This window comes from Dermacentor silvarum, chromosome 4, assembly GCF_013339745.2.
Source record: "Dermacentor silvarum isolate Dsil-2018 chromosome 4, BIME_Dsil_1.4, whole genome shotgun sequence".
NCBI classification, from domain to species: Eukaryota; Metazoa; Arthropoda; class Arachnida; order Ixodida; family Ixodidae; genus Dermacentor; species Dermacentor silvarum.
Genome location: NC_051157.2, coordinates 84,071,322 through 84,087,836, shown reverse-complemented (window position 1 = coordinate 84,087,836; position 16,515 = coordinate 84,071,322). Strand labels below are relative to the sequence as shown.

Below are 16,515 nucleotides of genomic sequence, written 5' to 3'. Positions count from 1 at the left end.
CTGGCGGGCTAGAAAGAATATGGTCAGTGGTGACACTTTCTGTGTCCCCACATTTCTCTAAAGGTTCAGGTGGCTGCACCAATATTTCAATTTCGCTTGCTATTGTTGAGTTTTCTGCTAAGACTGCTTCACTTCTGTTAGGCAAGTTGAACAGTTCAGTGCTGAAGTCCTTCGAAACAGTGAGGTTGTGTTGATCTGCTCTTTGCTCTTCTTGACTAGATGTAAAAAGAGTTTGAGAAGCAGGCTTGCCCACTACGGCCAAGCTTTCTTGTATGTCTACATCACTTCCATCAAGTGGACTCTGAGGCTTTACCATAGTTTCCACAATGGCAGGTTTCTGATTAGCTTCAGTCTGAGTATTAGCTTGCACCTCCCTCAGAGATGTGGCTAGCTCTGACGTTTCACTAGCTATGCGGTCATTCTTCAGTTGGCCTACTGTGCTCAGCATGTCACGCACATCACCACAATGTCTTCCTGAATCACTGGAATTATGGAGTGTAGTATTTCTGGCTCCTTGTTCTTGTGACTGTGGAGATTGATTTGTAAATGAGGTTTCACAGGGTAATGCCAAATTCTGTCTTATGTGAAAAAATCCATTCTCTGTGTCCATTGTACCAGATGCTGCCGCAGACTGTGAAGGCAGCGTTGGTTACAATGGCAGCTGGAACAGCTACGACCATATCTTCCTCATTGATCAATTCCATAGAACCGTTTTCTGTGGCACACGCACTGTCTGCATTTTCAGTGGCAGCGCCAAACAATGCATGGTCTTTTTCTAAATTTCTTGAGATACTTTCACGAACTAGTGGCACTTTTGTTCTCTCCCAATGCTTATGTTCGAAATGGCATTCCGCAAAACCCACATGGCTCGCAGATGGTGAGCTCATCACTTTCTTCTGCTTTACAGCATCTCCCTCTGCAGTATTTGGTAGTAGAAATGAGAATACAGGGGTAACGGATCTTTTCGTGCTCCCCGGACAATACACAGAAACATTTTTTGCTGCTGGCTCTTCTACCACATGATATGGCTTTACTTTTGCACAATTCACTTCATCCTCTAGTTCCTCTGTCATCACCTCTTGCCACGAATTAATAACACCTCTTGCAAGGAGAGTTGGAACATCATTAGAGAGTTGACAAGAGGGCTCCATTTCAGATGTAGCAACAATTTTCACTTTAAGTACTTTTTCCATTTGGTGCACGTCACACATTTCGTCAGCATGGTTCTCTTGCTTTGTCTCCAGGCAGGGATTAGGGCTCCTAAGTTCACGATTAACACAGAAAGGATGTTCTGATGAAGCCACAACTTTCACTGTCACTGCCTTGGATATCGGAGACTTGAACAAAACACGACCTCCTCCTGTGTCCCTCCATTTCTCTGTCTTCGCCTCCAATGATGTGTCGGCAATCGGGGAGATAGTGGGCGAATCATCAAAAACTGAGCCAGATGATGAAGCGATAACTCCCACTGCTGGCATTATAGCCTTGGCAGGTGTGTGGATAGAACAATGTGATCTGTACCTATGATCCCGCGCTTTTATGCATAACGAGGTGTTAGCACCGAACGATTGAATGGGTGCACTGCCACAAGTGGGGAGGGCAAGCACTTGTCCCACCTCATGACAGGTGGATGCAGAAGTATCATGTGCCTTACAGACACGTTTATCTTTGTCCATACACACCTTGAAGTCGGTACACAGCGATTCACTGGCTGCACTGTCACAAATGTTGATGGTGGGCTCTCCGACTGGTTTGATGGACACCTGTCCTGCACTACCACAGGTGGAGGCAGGAGTATCACGTGCACTGTAGACACGTTCATCTTCGTCCATACACACCTTGGAGTGGGCACACAGTGATTCACTGGCTGCATTGTCACAAATGTTGATGTTGGGCTCGCCGACTGGTTCGATGAACACCTGTCCTGCACTACCACAGGTGGAGGCAGGAGTATCACGTGCACTGTAGACACGTTCATCTTCGTCCATACACACCTCGGAGTGGGCACACAGTGATTCACTGGCTGCATTGTCACAAATGTTGATGTTGGGCTCGCCGACTGGTTCGATGAACACCTGTCCTGCACTACCACAGGTGGAGGCAGTAGTATCACGTGCACTATAGACATGTTCATCTTCGTCCATACACACCTCGGGGTAGGTACACAGTCGTTCACTGGCTGCATTGTCACAAATGTTGATGTTGGGCTCACCGACTGGTTCGATGAACACCTGTCCTGCACTACCACAGGTGGAGGCAGGAGTATCACATGCACTATAGACATGTTCATCTTCGTCCATACACACCTCGGAGTCGGCACACAGCGATTCACTGGCTGCACTGTCACAAATGTTGATGGTGGGCTCTCCGACTGGTTTGATGGACACTTGTCCTGCACTAACACAGGTGGATGGAGAAGTATTACATGTCCTGTACACGTGTTTCACTGGGTTGACGTACACTGGAGGCTCGACACACAACAATGCAGTGGGTGCACTGTCACCAATACCAACTGTGGGCTCTCCAAATGGGTTGGCTGTTCCCTGTACTGTGTCACTGCTGGCGGAAACAGTGGTATCTTGACACAACCTGTCCCTGCATTTTTCTGGGCGCAAGTCCGGAGAAGGGTTCACATTGGATGCAGTAGGCACCTTGTCATAAATATCAACAGCATGTCTTCGAAGGGGTTCAGTAGTCACCTTTGCAGTGCCAGGGATGCTGGCAGAAGTATGATGTGTTCTGATATTCTGATCCTTTGGGTCTGAACCTGCTGAAGAACTGGCACTTGATGTGCGCACTTTGACGCAATGATGATGATATTCTCCATCATCGTCACACCATTCGACTGGACTTGGGTCAGTGAAAATTTTATGCGATTTGGGAATTTCTATCTTGACGAAGTCTACCTGAATGATGCTGTTTGCCATGTCGGAGCACTGTGAAGAAAAAAAAAGAAAGATCATTGCTTAAACACTTTGAAATAATGACTGAGAAACACGCTACATAAGCTTGCAAAACATCTCCACTGTGTCCTATATACAAAATGATAAAGTTAACCAAGGTTACCTCACGTAATGCAATAAATTGCAATGAACAGCTGCAGGCTTACTCAGTATGAAGGAAGTACAACTACTGTGCAGAGAAGTTCAGATCATTGCATACTGGTCAACTACACACAAAGATGCCAAACCTGTCTTTACTCAAAGACTGCTTCAGTAAACATGACTTAACTTGGAACACAAGTTCTAATAAACACAAGTTCTGACACTGGGATGTGCCAGTGTTCGTGTCGAGGTCACAATAAAAATATCTGACCAACCTAACGGGACATTAAAAGAAAGAATCAGTTTATATTGATAAACCATTTTTGAAGAACGCTAATTTTGTTGAACTCATGGTAATATGTTGATTATTAGAAGTTAAGCGAAGGTCAAAGTTCAATTTCTCAAATTTCGTGGCGATACCCCAGGTGGTACATCATATGTGACATCAGCGCGTGATGTCACAGATTTAAAAGTATTTTTTTCGCATTTAGGCCATCGTTGCTCAGTAAATGTTTCTAAAGGTCTCCAAATTCACTGCTTGGCTCTTTTAGAATACAATGTAGTCCATTTTTACCGATGAAAATTTAACTAGACCTGAGCAGACGCTTCCAAAGTATATGATGTGACAGCGTACTGGAGCGGAAACTTCAAGGCAGTGGCACCACCAATGTTGGCCACCTTCCCTTTTTGCGACTTTTCTGGTTTACCAAGTCCCTTGTGGCAAGAGTGCCTCTTCTGGCATTTTGGATGGGCAATTTACTAACACAGCTCAAATAACTTTTCCCTTTAGTGTCCCTATGAGTGAGTACATTTTCGTCAGCACTCACACAAGTGTATTTGATTCAGCATTATCCAGTTATACTGGACGTTTCAATGAATACTTTAATATTTAAAAGTAGTTCATTTTAATAACGTCATCGTTCCTTCGAAATTAGCGTCAGCAGTGGCATACGTCACAGAAGTGAGCTGTGGCAATTAACCACAATAATTAACTAAAATTGCCTAATGATATTAAGTATTAGATCTAGGTGCATTATTATAAGGCAAGATCCCTTGTCGAAACGTTGGCTTCAGTGACATTCCTTCTACAACCACTGTTGATCACTTCAAACCTCAATCTTCCTGTGAACTTCTATCTTGTTTGTAATTATTGTAACTGAGAAATTGAAGCAAGTGGCATGTGAATGCTATGTCGACATTTGGATACGAGAAAATATGACTTCCCTCAGAGCTGTAGTGAGACAAACTTGGGCACTCTGGATGCACGAAACCAAAATGGTGGCTACACCATTTTGGTTTCACACCCGTTATAGCTACGGAGTGGATACCACCCTCCTCCCCTACGGGTAACCAGCATAGAGGGAAGCTACTTCTACGTTGATGAGAAATCCCAGGGCCCAACTAAGTGCCACAGATTTTACAAGATTTTACACATTTGTGCCATTCTGAATAGGGGACATGATTATGATCAACAGGATACATTCTGATAAAGGCAAGATGATGAGTACTGGTTTAATGAGATCTTCCAGTGCTCATGACTACACTATATAATGAGCTTCTATGTGTAAGGCACACATAATTAGAGCAAGTTTAATGAATTACATACTGAGGATCACACACAGCATGCAGCACTTGTACATATGAAAGACTGCCCGCATCACTCCCATAACCACAGCAAAACCCCCCCACCCATCTTTGCCCATTTCTCCCCTGCAGATGTCAATGCTGTGAATAATACTGTGCGAGCAATTGCTTTATTCAGTTCTCCTCCAAACTCGGTAGTGCATACAAATTCTTTTTAGGAATGTCTGTATATAAGGCTTCAAACATGCACCAGTAAAAATAATCAATGCACATAAGCTACAAGATAGAACAGGTGCCACCAGGTCATGTGCTGTCAGGCCTATGCTGACATTCGCCAAGCCCTGTTAAGGCCCGGTTAAGCTTAAGTTAAGGGTCAAGCTACTGCTGCAATTTCTTGTGGACTGCACAATTGCACCGACAGAGCCTTCTGCACTGCACCAGACTTATCTGTTTTTGTGCTGCTATCTACAAAGTAGGACATACATGGTAAAATTTTCTTAGCCTGAAAATGCCACCTGAGGTTAGAAAGTTTAGCTTGAGCCAACTGGCCCTGGCTGGGTTATTGCACCATTTTCAATTGTAATCAGCTCAATTCATCAGCAAGCGGCAGAACGCCTGCTGATGCCTCCTGGGGCTTACACAGTAGACCATTCAAATGAATTAGCATCTGATCGTATTAAGGCTCACATGCACAACAGCTGCTCCCGCCCGCCCTGCATCTCCAAATAACCATGGTCTAGTGCGTAATGCCGAAACGCGTTCCCTCTTGCCCCCTTGTTACTGTCTATTTCTTTATCATCACAATTCACTTTAACTCATCCGTTAATTTTCACACAAGGATATCCCTCGATGCATTCTTCGGAGGAAAAAAAGCTTTACAACTCGGACGGTGTAATACGCAAGTGCGAGATGGATGGATAAACATTTATTGAATACAATAAATATTAGGGGGCGGGGAATGTCAAGGGTGGGTTCCTTATTCCAGGACTCCAGTGGCCGCTGCTGCTCGCCCAGCTTGATCCAAGAGACCCCTTTGGGTCTCCAGATCAGCTCGGGTGAGGACGGAATCCCAAGGCTCCCCCAACATCGTATCAGAGGTGATTGTACCTCCATTAGCTTGTTCTAGAATTCCCATGTTACGTGCTATAACGTCGGTCTTACTCGCACCACGGACATTGGTTTGTATATTCGTTCAGATTTATGGGATGCAACCTACCCAAATGTGGGTATCTATTCACCTGTAGTTGTCTAAGGCTACGTGCCTCTTCCACTTTCGTTAATTTATGTGGTGGGGCATACCGTTGTCTTGTCTTACGTTGATGCTCTAGTATACTGCGAGCAGTGTTTAGTTCGTATAGCTAATCCCCGTCGTTCTTTGCTCAGTTTGCTGAATCATGAGCTAACGTGTGCGCCTGCTCATTACCCAAGATATTCTTGTGGCCTGGGCACCAGATTATGGCATAGTTGTGTTTTAGCTTGTCACCGAGTATTCTCATGACAACTTTCAGTAATCTACCATGCAGAAACATTCTACAGGCCTCTTGCAAATCAGATAGGATTAAGGCAGGTGTATTTTCTGCCTCTTTGGTTCTAATGGCTAGCGCAATAGCTGCTGCTTCCGCCATTGCGGTGCAGGTCGTTTTAACCAAGGCTTACTACAGCTTTAAATGGTATGTTTCATGGGTTGAACTGCTACTATGACGCAGCTCTCGCTTGATTTGGCTGCATCGGTGTACATCACCTCTTGGTTCTGACCAAACTGTTTCTGAAGCTGTTGAGCTCTAGCTTGTCTTCTCGCCCCGTGGTACAATTTGCTCATGTTTTGCGGGATGGGGGAGATGGTTATGCATTGTCTTGTTTCCCTAGCTATTGTAGTAAGTGCTTCCTGCAGTATTGTGGTCTAGTGGGGTATCCCAAGCCAATTAAGGTTTCCCTTCCAACCTTTGTCAAGCATAGTCGTTCGTTTTGCGATAGAAGTGTTACTGCCTTCAGCTCTTCGAAAGTGCTGTACACACCTAGCGCTTGTACCTTTTCGTTTGAGGCATTTATCGGTAAACCAAGGGCAGCTTTGTATGCTCCTTGTATGATTAAGTTGATCTCTTAAATTTCTGTTGGTGGGAGCCCCTGATATGGGAGTCCATATGTGACCCTACTGAGGATGAAGGCTTGTACCAGCCATATGGTTTCCTCTTCGCATAGCCCCTTGCCCTTCCTTGTTATCCTATGGATCATTCAAGCTATATTTTTCATAGTAGATTTAAGGGTTTTTAATTGCGTAACTTGCACTTCTGTTGCCTTGGAGCAATAAGCCTAAGATTTTCATTGTCTGTCTCTCCGGCAACACTTGATCTCCTATGCTTAATTGCATGACTGGTTTATTTCGATAATTCGGCCATGGATACGGATAAACTCTGAAGACTTATCCAGTGCACATTCCATGCCATTCCCTTCGGCAAACTCCTGTATTGTATTTATCGCATTTGCAAAATTTGCTTCTTCTTCCCTAATGAGCCGTTATTAACCTATAAAGTAATGTCATCTGCATATAGTGCAAATTGGAGTTCTGGGATTTTCTCGAGCTGCTTTGTTAGCCACTTCATTGCCATATTAAAGAGGAGCGGGGAAAAGACCGTTCCTTGCAGAGTGCCATTGTTGGGCATTGGAAGTTTATGGGAGCGGATGTTCTCCATGCCAATGGTTGCTCTATGGTGTTGCTCTATGGTGTGCTGAAAACGGTTTTATGTAGCGAACATTTCGAGCTCCGCAATTCAGTGATTGCAGTTCTTCCATTATCAATTTGTGGGAGATTGTGTCGAATGCCTCCCTCAAATCCAGGGCTTAGACTACGTTTTCCCCCTCCGTAGTGACGTTTTGGAGCACCTCATCCTTTATGCGAAGGAATATGCCCTACGTTGATAAATGTTGTCTAAAACCATACATGTTGTAGACAAGTAGTTCTCTTCTCTCTATATGATCCGAGAGACGGGTGTGCACAACCTTACCGAAGAGCTTGCGAAGGCATGATGTCAACGATATTGGTAGAAGATTTTGGAGCGCTTTTTTTCCTTCCCGGGTTTTGTAATAAGGAATATGTTGGCCTCCTTCCACTGGCTTGATATTTTTCCCATTTCCCAGACTTTTTCATTAATGTATTGGGTAATTTTCCTCAGTTATTGGTCGCTCATTTCTCTCAGCATCACATTAGTTATGCCATCCTCTCCTGCAGCCGAACTTCTTGCTTAGTTATAGGGGTGTCCAGGTCTTGATTTTCTCAGTCTTTCTATTTGAGAGTTTCAACACTCTCTCTGCCGCGACCAATGTATTTGTCACGGAGGATCTTCAGCAATGCCTCATCACCCTGTTTGCATTCTCCGGCTAAAGTTCACAACGTTGTAGTTACGCAGTGGCTAGTTGTAGCAGTTTTCATGTTTATATGGTCGAGCATACTTTTTAGAATTGCATTTCTCACGTTTTAGCCATAGTGAGCGTCCCCCTCAACGAATCACAAAAGTTGATCTAACTGCTAGCCTGAAGCCCTCGGGCATATGTATTCACTTTTTTCTGACAGTTCTTCTACTCTGGTCTTTAATTTTCTATTCAATCTCTGTCTTTTCCACCTTTTGGTCATACTACGCCGGCCTTCTTACAAATGGGCGAGTTGGGGGTCCACTGCTGGAGTTCTTTCATTAATTGTCATGTGTTTGAGCTGTACGCCTGTTTTGTATCCTCTACCCATTCTTCTAGTGTTTCTAACGGCTGCTGTGCCACTGGATAATTCCTGTAGGCTACCCAGTCCATTATTTTTGCAGTACCAAATGGTCTTTTCAGTTTGTGAGTGGAGGTAGAAAAACATTATAAAGTGATCGCTCCCGATATTTTCATCTATGTTTTTTCAGGATCCTCCTTTAACACTGTAGGTAAAGGTAAGTTTTGGATAGGTGTCCATGCTATTACCAATTCTACTTGAGGCCTGGGGCTTGGTCTTGAATTGTAGCTCAAATTTCGCTATTGCGTCCTAATATATCTGTGCCTTTCTTGGCTGTTCTTCCGGTATCCCCAACTAATATGAGGGGCACTGAAGTCACCAGCAAAAACTAATCTGTCATTGTAATACATGTGCCCAAGAGCCCACTCAAGCATTCAGAGAAAATTTACTTGACGTTCCTTTGGTGGGCTGTAAATATTGAGGATAACCACTTGGCTTTTCCTCCTTTAGTGGTGTGGAGCTCGATCAGTTGATGCTCGGTTAGGCATTGGGAGTAGTGATAAACACTGCTCGCAATACCTTTATGCACCAATGTAACGATCCTAGCGTATGTTAGATTTTGGATGGTAATCTCTTAATTTTATTACTCCCTCACCAATCTCCTGCAAACATATGACGTCTGGTTGTGTAATTCCAGTGTCTATGTATGATTGAAGTGCTGCCGCTTGCTTGTGAAATGAGCGGCAGTTCCATTGCCATATCTCAACGGAGTCAGTGGAGCAAGTTGTATTACTGGCCATGGCTGGTCACACTCGCATCTGTAGAGTCGAAGACTACTCCGTTTTTAATTTTACGTGTCATGGGTGCATCTGGATTGCTGCCAGCCCTCTTACGCGAGGTTTGTTGCTTTTTACTTTGCTCGTTCACATAAGTCTTGTGGCTCTAAGTTACACATATAATTGTTATTGAAAATTTTGTAGGTCGTGCATCTGTCACTAGCTGGCTCACCATTTTCTCAATACTTTCCAACGTGACGGGCTGATTGGATGGTTTATCGGTTTTATTAGTTTTGACTGTCGCTCCCTTGGAGTTTTGCAATTGCGTCCTAAGCGCTGCCACTTCAAATTTAAGTGCGCCCAAAGACTGTTTTAATTGTCGGTTTTCCAAAAGTATCCTCTGATATTCAGGGTTGGATGTTATCGGGGCCACCCCTCATGCCGCCCCCCTGCCCAACTCGCCTGTTGCTAGGTTGAGCTCCCAGCTGCCCCCGGCGTCCTGTTTGGGGTAGGGGATCAGGATTGGTGGCAGGAGTTAGGTTGAAACTTAGGAGTTTATTGTTCTCGACATTTCTTCCCTATGTCCCTTAACCTGGACTGCGGTTTTCGTTCTTGCCCTTTCTGGGATGTCCACCTGGTTCCTAAGTGGTGGCCATTCTTCATCATCAGTGTCCTCCGATGCATACCACCTTGGTTTTGGCGGTGACGAGAAACCTGTCCTAGGTGCCTTCTTGTCTGTCTTCCGATCCAGTGGTTTGGGATTCCACTGCTGTACTGGCTGCTTGAAGCACTGTTTGCATTCTTTTCATCCTGTCAAGTGTCTTTCCCCACACGTGGAACATGCGGGGTTGCAAGGGTGGTCTGGTTGAGGCTCCTTTATGCCGCATATGTGGCATACTGAGAGATGAGGATTTGGGCAAATGTCTGTTCTGTGTCCTGTCTGCTTGCAGGAATGGCAGAACTGTATCGCATTTTTACATGGGAAACAGGGACTCTCTCCACCCATATAGTACACAAATCTCGTTTTATGGGACCAAAAAAGGTGATCAAAACTGACATAGTTTCTCCTAGCTATCTGGCTCTTAGGATGTCCACTCTTTGTGTTCCGTATGTGTAGATTTACTAGAAGAGTATCCGGGCTTGCATTGGGAGTGAGCCCATGTATTACTCCTTTTTGTGTGCGGTCCCCCACTGCTGCATAGGCATTGACAGCATGCAGTCTTCCGTTGAGAATAAGACCTGTGATTTTTCAGGTGATATCCACCACCTCTTAGTCGGCGGCAGAGATGATGAATATGTTTGATCCTGGCTTCAGCTGGAGCAGAAACTGGCTACTGCTTACTTTGCCTTGACACACGTTCACAACTGCTTTTGCAATTTGTGGTGCCGTTAATTCCCTTACAGGTAGTTCCTGGCAGCGTCTTACGACTACTTTGAAAACTTCCTTGTGGAGTGGTGGTATCTTCCGCTTCTTTGGTCTTCTTTGCGACGTATGTTGTGAGAGTGGTTTGGAATGGAGACCCGAAGACTCACAGCCTCCCTCGTTTTTAATGGGTTTCTTTCCCACCTTCGCAAGTGCTTTCTTCTGACGAACGGAAAGAACCGTTTGCCAGCCACCATCATTGTCATTTATCTTGCGTCTGGATGGTCCGCTTTTCCCTTCGTTGTCTTGGAGGATGATACAATCCCCCGCTTCTATATCTTGGTACTCCATGTCGCCCCGGTCTAAACCCCGTATCCAGAAATGCATCTTAACTTGAAGCCCATGCTTGATTTGATATACGTAAATGACAACTGGCGTGAACGTGCTCAAGACGCTCATTGCGTTTCTTTTGGTGCGTTCACGACAGGCATCAATTAAATGAAGTCAAGCGTGGGCTGCAAGTAAGATGCAGTTCTGAATGCGGGGGTTACCACGGTATCAGAAATACATCTTAAGTTGAAGCCCATGCTAGACTTGATTTAAATAATGCCTGTTGTGAATGCACCGAAGGAATCGCAATGGGCATCCTGGGTACATTCACAACAGACGTCACTTAGATCAAGTCAAGCATGGGTTTAAACTTGAGATGCATTTCTGAATACGGGGGTAAGTCCAAGGTATAAGGTTATGCTCTTTGGTCTGTCTTTAGGTGCATAGTCTTCTACGTCGGTGTTTTCGGCGCTTTCTGCGTGGCCACTGAAGCTCTTGGAGGAGCCACTGGTGTTGTCATCTGGCACGGCCGCGTCGTCGACGCTCCCCGCGTCTCCGGGGTCGGTGCCTTGACGCCGCCTGCGTTTCTCACACGTGTAGCGGGCATGTCCTGGCCAGTAAATGATTTGAAAAAGCTGCTCGCCGGAGGAAATCTGTCATCCACGGGTAGCCCTGATGTTCCCCGATTGCATTGTGACAACAGAGTCCAAGTAAATCACAAAAAAAAAAAAAAAATTAAATTATGGGGTTTTACGTGCCAAAACCAGTTCTGATTATGAGGCACGCCGTAGTGGGGCACTCCGGAAATTTGGACCACCTGGGGTTCTTTAACGTGCACCTAAATCTAAGTACACGGGTGTTTTCGCATTTCGCCCCCATCGAAATGCGGCCGCCGTAGCCGGGATTCGATCCCGCGACCTCGTGCTCAGCAGCCCAACACCATAGCCACTGAGCAACCACGGCGGGTTCCAAGTAAATCACAATGGGATCACATAAAATCGGCAAAACCCGCGGAGCACGTGAGCGGATGGATGCTATGAGCGTCCCCTTTGAAACGGGGTGGTGGGTTGCACCACCAAGCTCTCGTTATTATTTTGCCTAATGTCCTACCTTTATTTTTGAGAAAACACACAAATACAAAGAATTCCAAGCATCAAACTTTTTGAACCATTACTGGGAACTCTGTTTCTTTACTTCTCCATTGTTTGAGATCTCCCTACTTTTTTGCCACCAAACCTCCAACCGCCTCTTACTAATCTCTATAGCAGACATGCTTACTTTCCCCCTGCTATCCCTGAACCGAAGGGCTTCAAGGAGGTCAGAGGAACCTAGACTGGCAGCTGGGTAGATTTCTTCACATTCCAGTAAAACAAGTTCCACCGTTTCCCTAGCTTTACTGCAGCAAGCACATGTGTCTTCATCCTTGGTGTACCTCGCTTTATAACTACACATTCTAAGGTATCCTGATCTCGCTTCGAAAAGTAGGAGCTTCCCTTTGAATTATCATAAATTGTTTCTTTCCTGATTTCGTTTTTTCGTTTGAGGTAGTTAGTCATAGCAGGTTTCTTTTCTATTGCCGCCACCCCATGACATTGTCTCAGCCTCTCTCACTTTGCGTTTGACGTTTTTTGTTGCCGTGTTGCTGAATATACCGGTCGCATACTTGCTGGTAAGCTTCCTAGTACTTTTCCTCACTGTGAGTCAATGTTTTGCCTGTGCAAATACCTACCTGAACACTCATGCACCCCATCTACTTTCTTCCATATTCCTCAGTCGTTCTTCAAAATCAATTTTACTCTGAGCCTCCCCAACTTCAAAATTTGTCCAGCCCATATCACCCTGCACAGCTTCATTAGTAGTCTTCCTGTGAGCGCCCAATGCGAGCCGTCCCACTGACCTTTGGTTGCCATTGAGTCCTCATTTTACCCCTGACTTCAAGCAAACAATCGCATTTTCCAAGTGTAAGCCCCGAAACCATTATACCTTTCCACACAACCCGGAGCACCTCGTACCTATTGTATCCCCATAGCGCTCTGTGCTTCATTATGGCCGCATTTCTCTTTCCTTTTGCTATTGTTTTTTCCTGTGTCTCCAGATATCTATCGCCTTCGTTTATCCATACACCAAGGTATTTGTATTCTTTTACCCGGGGTATTTCTTGACCCTGTATCAACACTGTCTGTTCACTGTTTTCATTGAACACCATAAAACCTGCCTTTCTAACACTAAATTTTAATCCTAAAATCTCGCATTCTTCTCCACAGATATCAGCCAGACGTTGCATATCACTTTGCTTGTTAGCAAGCAACACAATGTCGTCCGCATAAAATAAACCTGGAAGCTTCTGCTCAACTATTGTGCCGGCTTGTTTGTATGAGAGGTTAAACCCGATATTGATTCCTTCTAGCATCCTTTCCATTCTTACCATGTACATCATAAACAGCAGCCGGGATAAAGGGCAACCCTGTCTCAGTCCCTTGTTGATCAACTTTATCCTCGCTAATCACCCCTTCCCATTCAACGCAAATGGTATTTCCTCGGTAAATCTCCCTTAATAGCTGTATAGTCATTGCCTATACCTTCCCCTTCCAGAACATCCCACAAAATGTTGCGATCTACGTTGTCATACGTATGTACCGGTAATGTCTAAAAAAGCCACATATAGAGGTCTCCTTTCTTCTCTGGATATTTCAATACACTGAGTAAGGACAAATACGTTATCATCCATACGCCTACCGATTTTGAAACCATTCTGAAATTCTCCCAATACGCCATTATTCCCTGCCCATGCTTGCAGCTTCAATTTAATCGCCTGCATTGCTAACCTGTGGTACAATCGGTACTTCACTCGTCGGCGCTCCCTAGCGGCTTCGCAAGTGCGAGATCTTTTTCCCCAAACACGCGCACTTTGCCCTCATTATTGTCTCACTGTGCCTGTTAATTGCGTCTTTCATCACAAGTGCTGACTGCCGGTAACCAAAAGGCGAGTTTCCGGACTTACCTCCAAGTTGCTGCACATCTTGATTGCATCGGTCGGTCCGATAGGGTAAACGAGTATTGGACTCTCCAGTCCATCGCTCCGACATCGCTCGCACCATCCTACGGTCTCCTCAAACGACATCTGAAAACAATAACATTATTAAACAGTTTTAAACAGAATCGAGAAGCCGGCACGCGCGGCGCGAACAATTCAGAGTGGTCATAAGGAACTGTTGCTCCGTTTTGTCAATCCAAGACGCTCCTTTTACTTTTCTGACGATGAGAGCACGTACCGCGCGATGTTCCAATTTTCAAGGCATACTTCTCTGTCGAGACGTTTATCACAACACGTGAGGATGGCCGGCTTCAGTTTGAAAACGATCTCGCAACTGCGTAAGCATTTAAGCGATCTCGCAACTGCATGAACGCTCTAGCAGACTACCGAAAAGAAAGGGACGCTATGGGCAGTGGATCTTCAACAAACCCTCGGGGCAGCAACTCTTTACTTCTAACTACGCGGGACACACGACTCCGCTCCGCGCACGTGCGTTCATACAGCGTTGTGGGTTCACTTACGATTTATGTTCGTCCGAAGGTGCTCATTCGTGCGGTCACGCAACAGGCCAGTTCCGCTTGCCGACATTCCAGCTACCTTTTGGTTAAGGGGGCGTATATGTGTCCGTTATTACAAATAGTAATCAGGCAAACGTTGCATTCCATGTTCCTAAACGTAATCGTAAACTCAACGTCGCGGCGCCGGCGGCGTCTTGGTAACCACGAGGATTTGCGTCTAGGGGCGCTAGCGTCGCTCGCACCGGCCGAACATTTGACAGCGTTTTGGCCAGATTTAGCCGTACGAAATATTGAACGTGTTCTCACCTTTTCTGCCAAATAAATGTTATGACCATGGTTAGGATGTACGGCATGTGTCGGCAGCCATAAACAATAGATCTCGCATGGTCACTTGGTTACGGGCAAGAAGTTTTTTATGTTGTATGACCGAAAACTTGGGTACAACGGTGCAAATACATGCAAAGTCAGCGATGTGAATATGTATGTCTCTCCTCGTAATTTTATTTTCCTGCGCCGCGAGCGCCCGCGCGCGCGGCTGTATAAGTTTGTATGGGTGTTCTGTGGCTGTATCTTGAAAGCCATCTGCGGCGTAGGGAGCTCTATCTGCGGTGGGGCCCAGTCCGCCCTCCCTGTGTTTTCGCGGCTGACAAGATCACGTTCACGTTTGCTTGTGCGCGTGTGACACCATATGCTTGTTAATTTAGTTAGTATACGCCTATGCTTACAAGTAGAGACAAGTTTATACGGCTCGCAATCGATGCTTCGTCTTTCGGGCGAAACTGCGACCTTTTTCTATCCGATAGTCGTAATCGATCCTGGCGATAACAGCGGTATGGCTTTGCTAAAGCCAATGATAAAGGCGGAAAAGGATGCAAAGTTAAACGGATCGTTTTAAAACAACTTAGGTCCTTGGCTACGCATACATGCAGATCACGGCCGCGGCTAAAACGCAGCGTGTATCGCACGGACCTTCGTAACGCGAGCCAAGCTAGCTTAGCTGTTAATTCGACCAAGGCGCAGCAGAGCGCAGGAGAGTGCGCGAGCCAGCAGCAGCGCTCAGCAGCTCGCTGCAGAGTTGCTAAACAGCCGATTCAAGGGAACTACAATCAACATGGCCAATCGGCACAAAATGACCAGTCGATGTTTGTTCTGAACTAAAAAAGAAAAATCACTATATATCCATTTAAAGGAAATATTTGCTTCGCACACGATTTTGAATGCATGGATTTCAACTGGAATTCCGAGGGGGTTGCGATTACAGTAGACCTCTTTTAATGCGATTTTTCTTTTAATTTCTATCTCTCTCGACAAGGTCCCGACCGGCGTCCATGCATTTCTATGGGCACAAACTATCGTTATTGTGATCCTAAAACTGGCATTCGCTGAATAATTTGGACTTGACCACTCAGCAGACCATGGACTTGAAGCGCCTGAACCCCGTTTACTATCAGCGTTTGTATCGACAGAGCATATATGGGACAGAAAATGTTTAACCCACGTCATCTGCCGTCGAAACAAAGCCAAAAAATCCTTTTTTCGGCCTGCCCTAGGAAGATTTTTAAGTAATAATTACGGTAGCTCACAATGTCCGATTACGGTATTTACTCGACTCTAACGCCCCCCCCCCCCCCCCCCCCCCCCCTCAGGAAAATTGGATAGGAAACCGCGTTCGCGGCGTGCATATGTTTTACCAACGCCTCCTCTAGAGGAGGCGTTGGTTTTACGCATAATTCTGCCGTATTGCGGCGAAGCTGACTTTAGGAAACCGGCCGCCACTATAACTCGTATTAGACCCTCGCTCATTTTTCTGGCTAAAAAGCGCTGAGCCGTGCTCCCTCAAGGGCTGCAGAAGATAGCGCCAACCTTTCCCTTTCCCAACGAACCACTTAGTAGTAGTCGGGTGCGCGTTAGACTTCCACTTTGTTTAGGAGTTTTAATGTTATCTCTACATTAGCTTTCTACTTTGAACACAGAAAGCGGGAGCCCGTTTGATTCGGGGCGTGTTAGAATTGGGCAAATACTGCCAAATGAATCAGCAATGTGTCAAGGTCGATTGGGTGCGTTTTGATGTTTTTCATACATCTTGTTTAATTCGACCCGCTGGATGATTCGATCTGTTTCGTCGGTCCCGTCAAGGTCGAATTAACGGAAGTACACTGT

General features: G+C 45.5%; 1 protein-coding gene across 6 annotated transcripts; it reads right to left on the bottom strand.

The window, feature by feature from the left end:
- Positions 1-554: 554 nt before the first annotated feature.
- On the bottom strand, positions 555-14,832 carry LOC119450330 (uncharacterized). Of its 6 annotated transcripts, none has more exons than XM_049665802.1 (4): positions 14,359-14,832; positions 13,805-13,924; positions 2,407-2,936; positions 555-1,782 (listed from the first exon to the last, which is right to left on the bottom strand). In XM_049665802.1, the coding sequence occupies exons 2-4, from the start codon at positions 13,922-13,924 to the stop codon at positions 555-557; spliced, it is 1,878 nt and encodes a 625-aa protein (XP_049521759.1). In that variant the 5' UTR covers positions 14,359-14,832. The 6 variants fall into 6 exon arrangements, with proteins under 6 accessions (XP_049521759.1, XP_049521757.1, XP_049521755.1 ...); XM_049665800.1 differs by having other exon boundaries at positions 555-2,150; positions 2,307-2,936; positions 14,359-14,831; XM_049665798.1 differs by having other exon boundaries at positions 555-1,838; positions 1,995-2,936; positions 14,359-14,830.
- Between the last annotated feature and the right edge of the window lie 1,683 nt (positions 14,833-16,515).

What these genes read in the sequence shown, in the direction of transcription:
- LOC119450330 (XM_049665797.1), bottom strand. Translation starts at nt 13,924, where the DNA reads ATGTCGTTTGAGGAGACCGTAGGATGGTGCGAGCGATGTCGGAGCGAT. An exon ending in AGATGTGCAGCAACTTGGAG is followed by an intron (nt 2,937 to 13,804) that starts GTAAGTCCGGAA and finishes TTTTCTTCACAG; the next exon opens with TGCTCCGACATGGCAAACAG.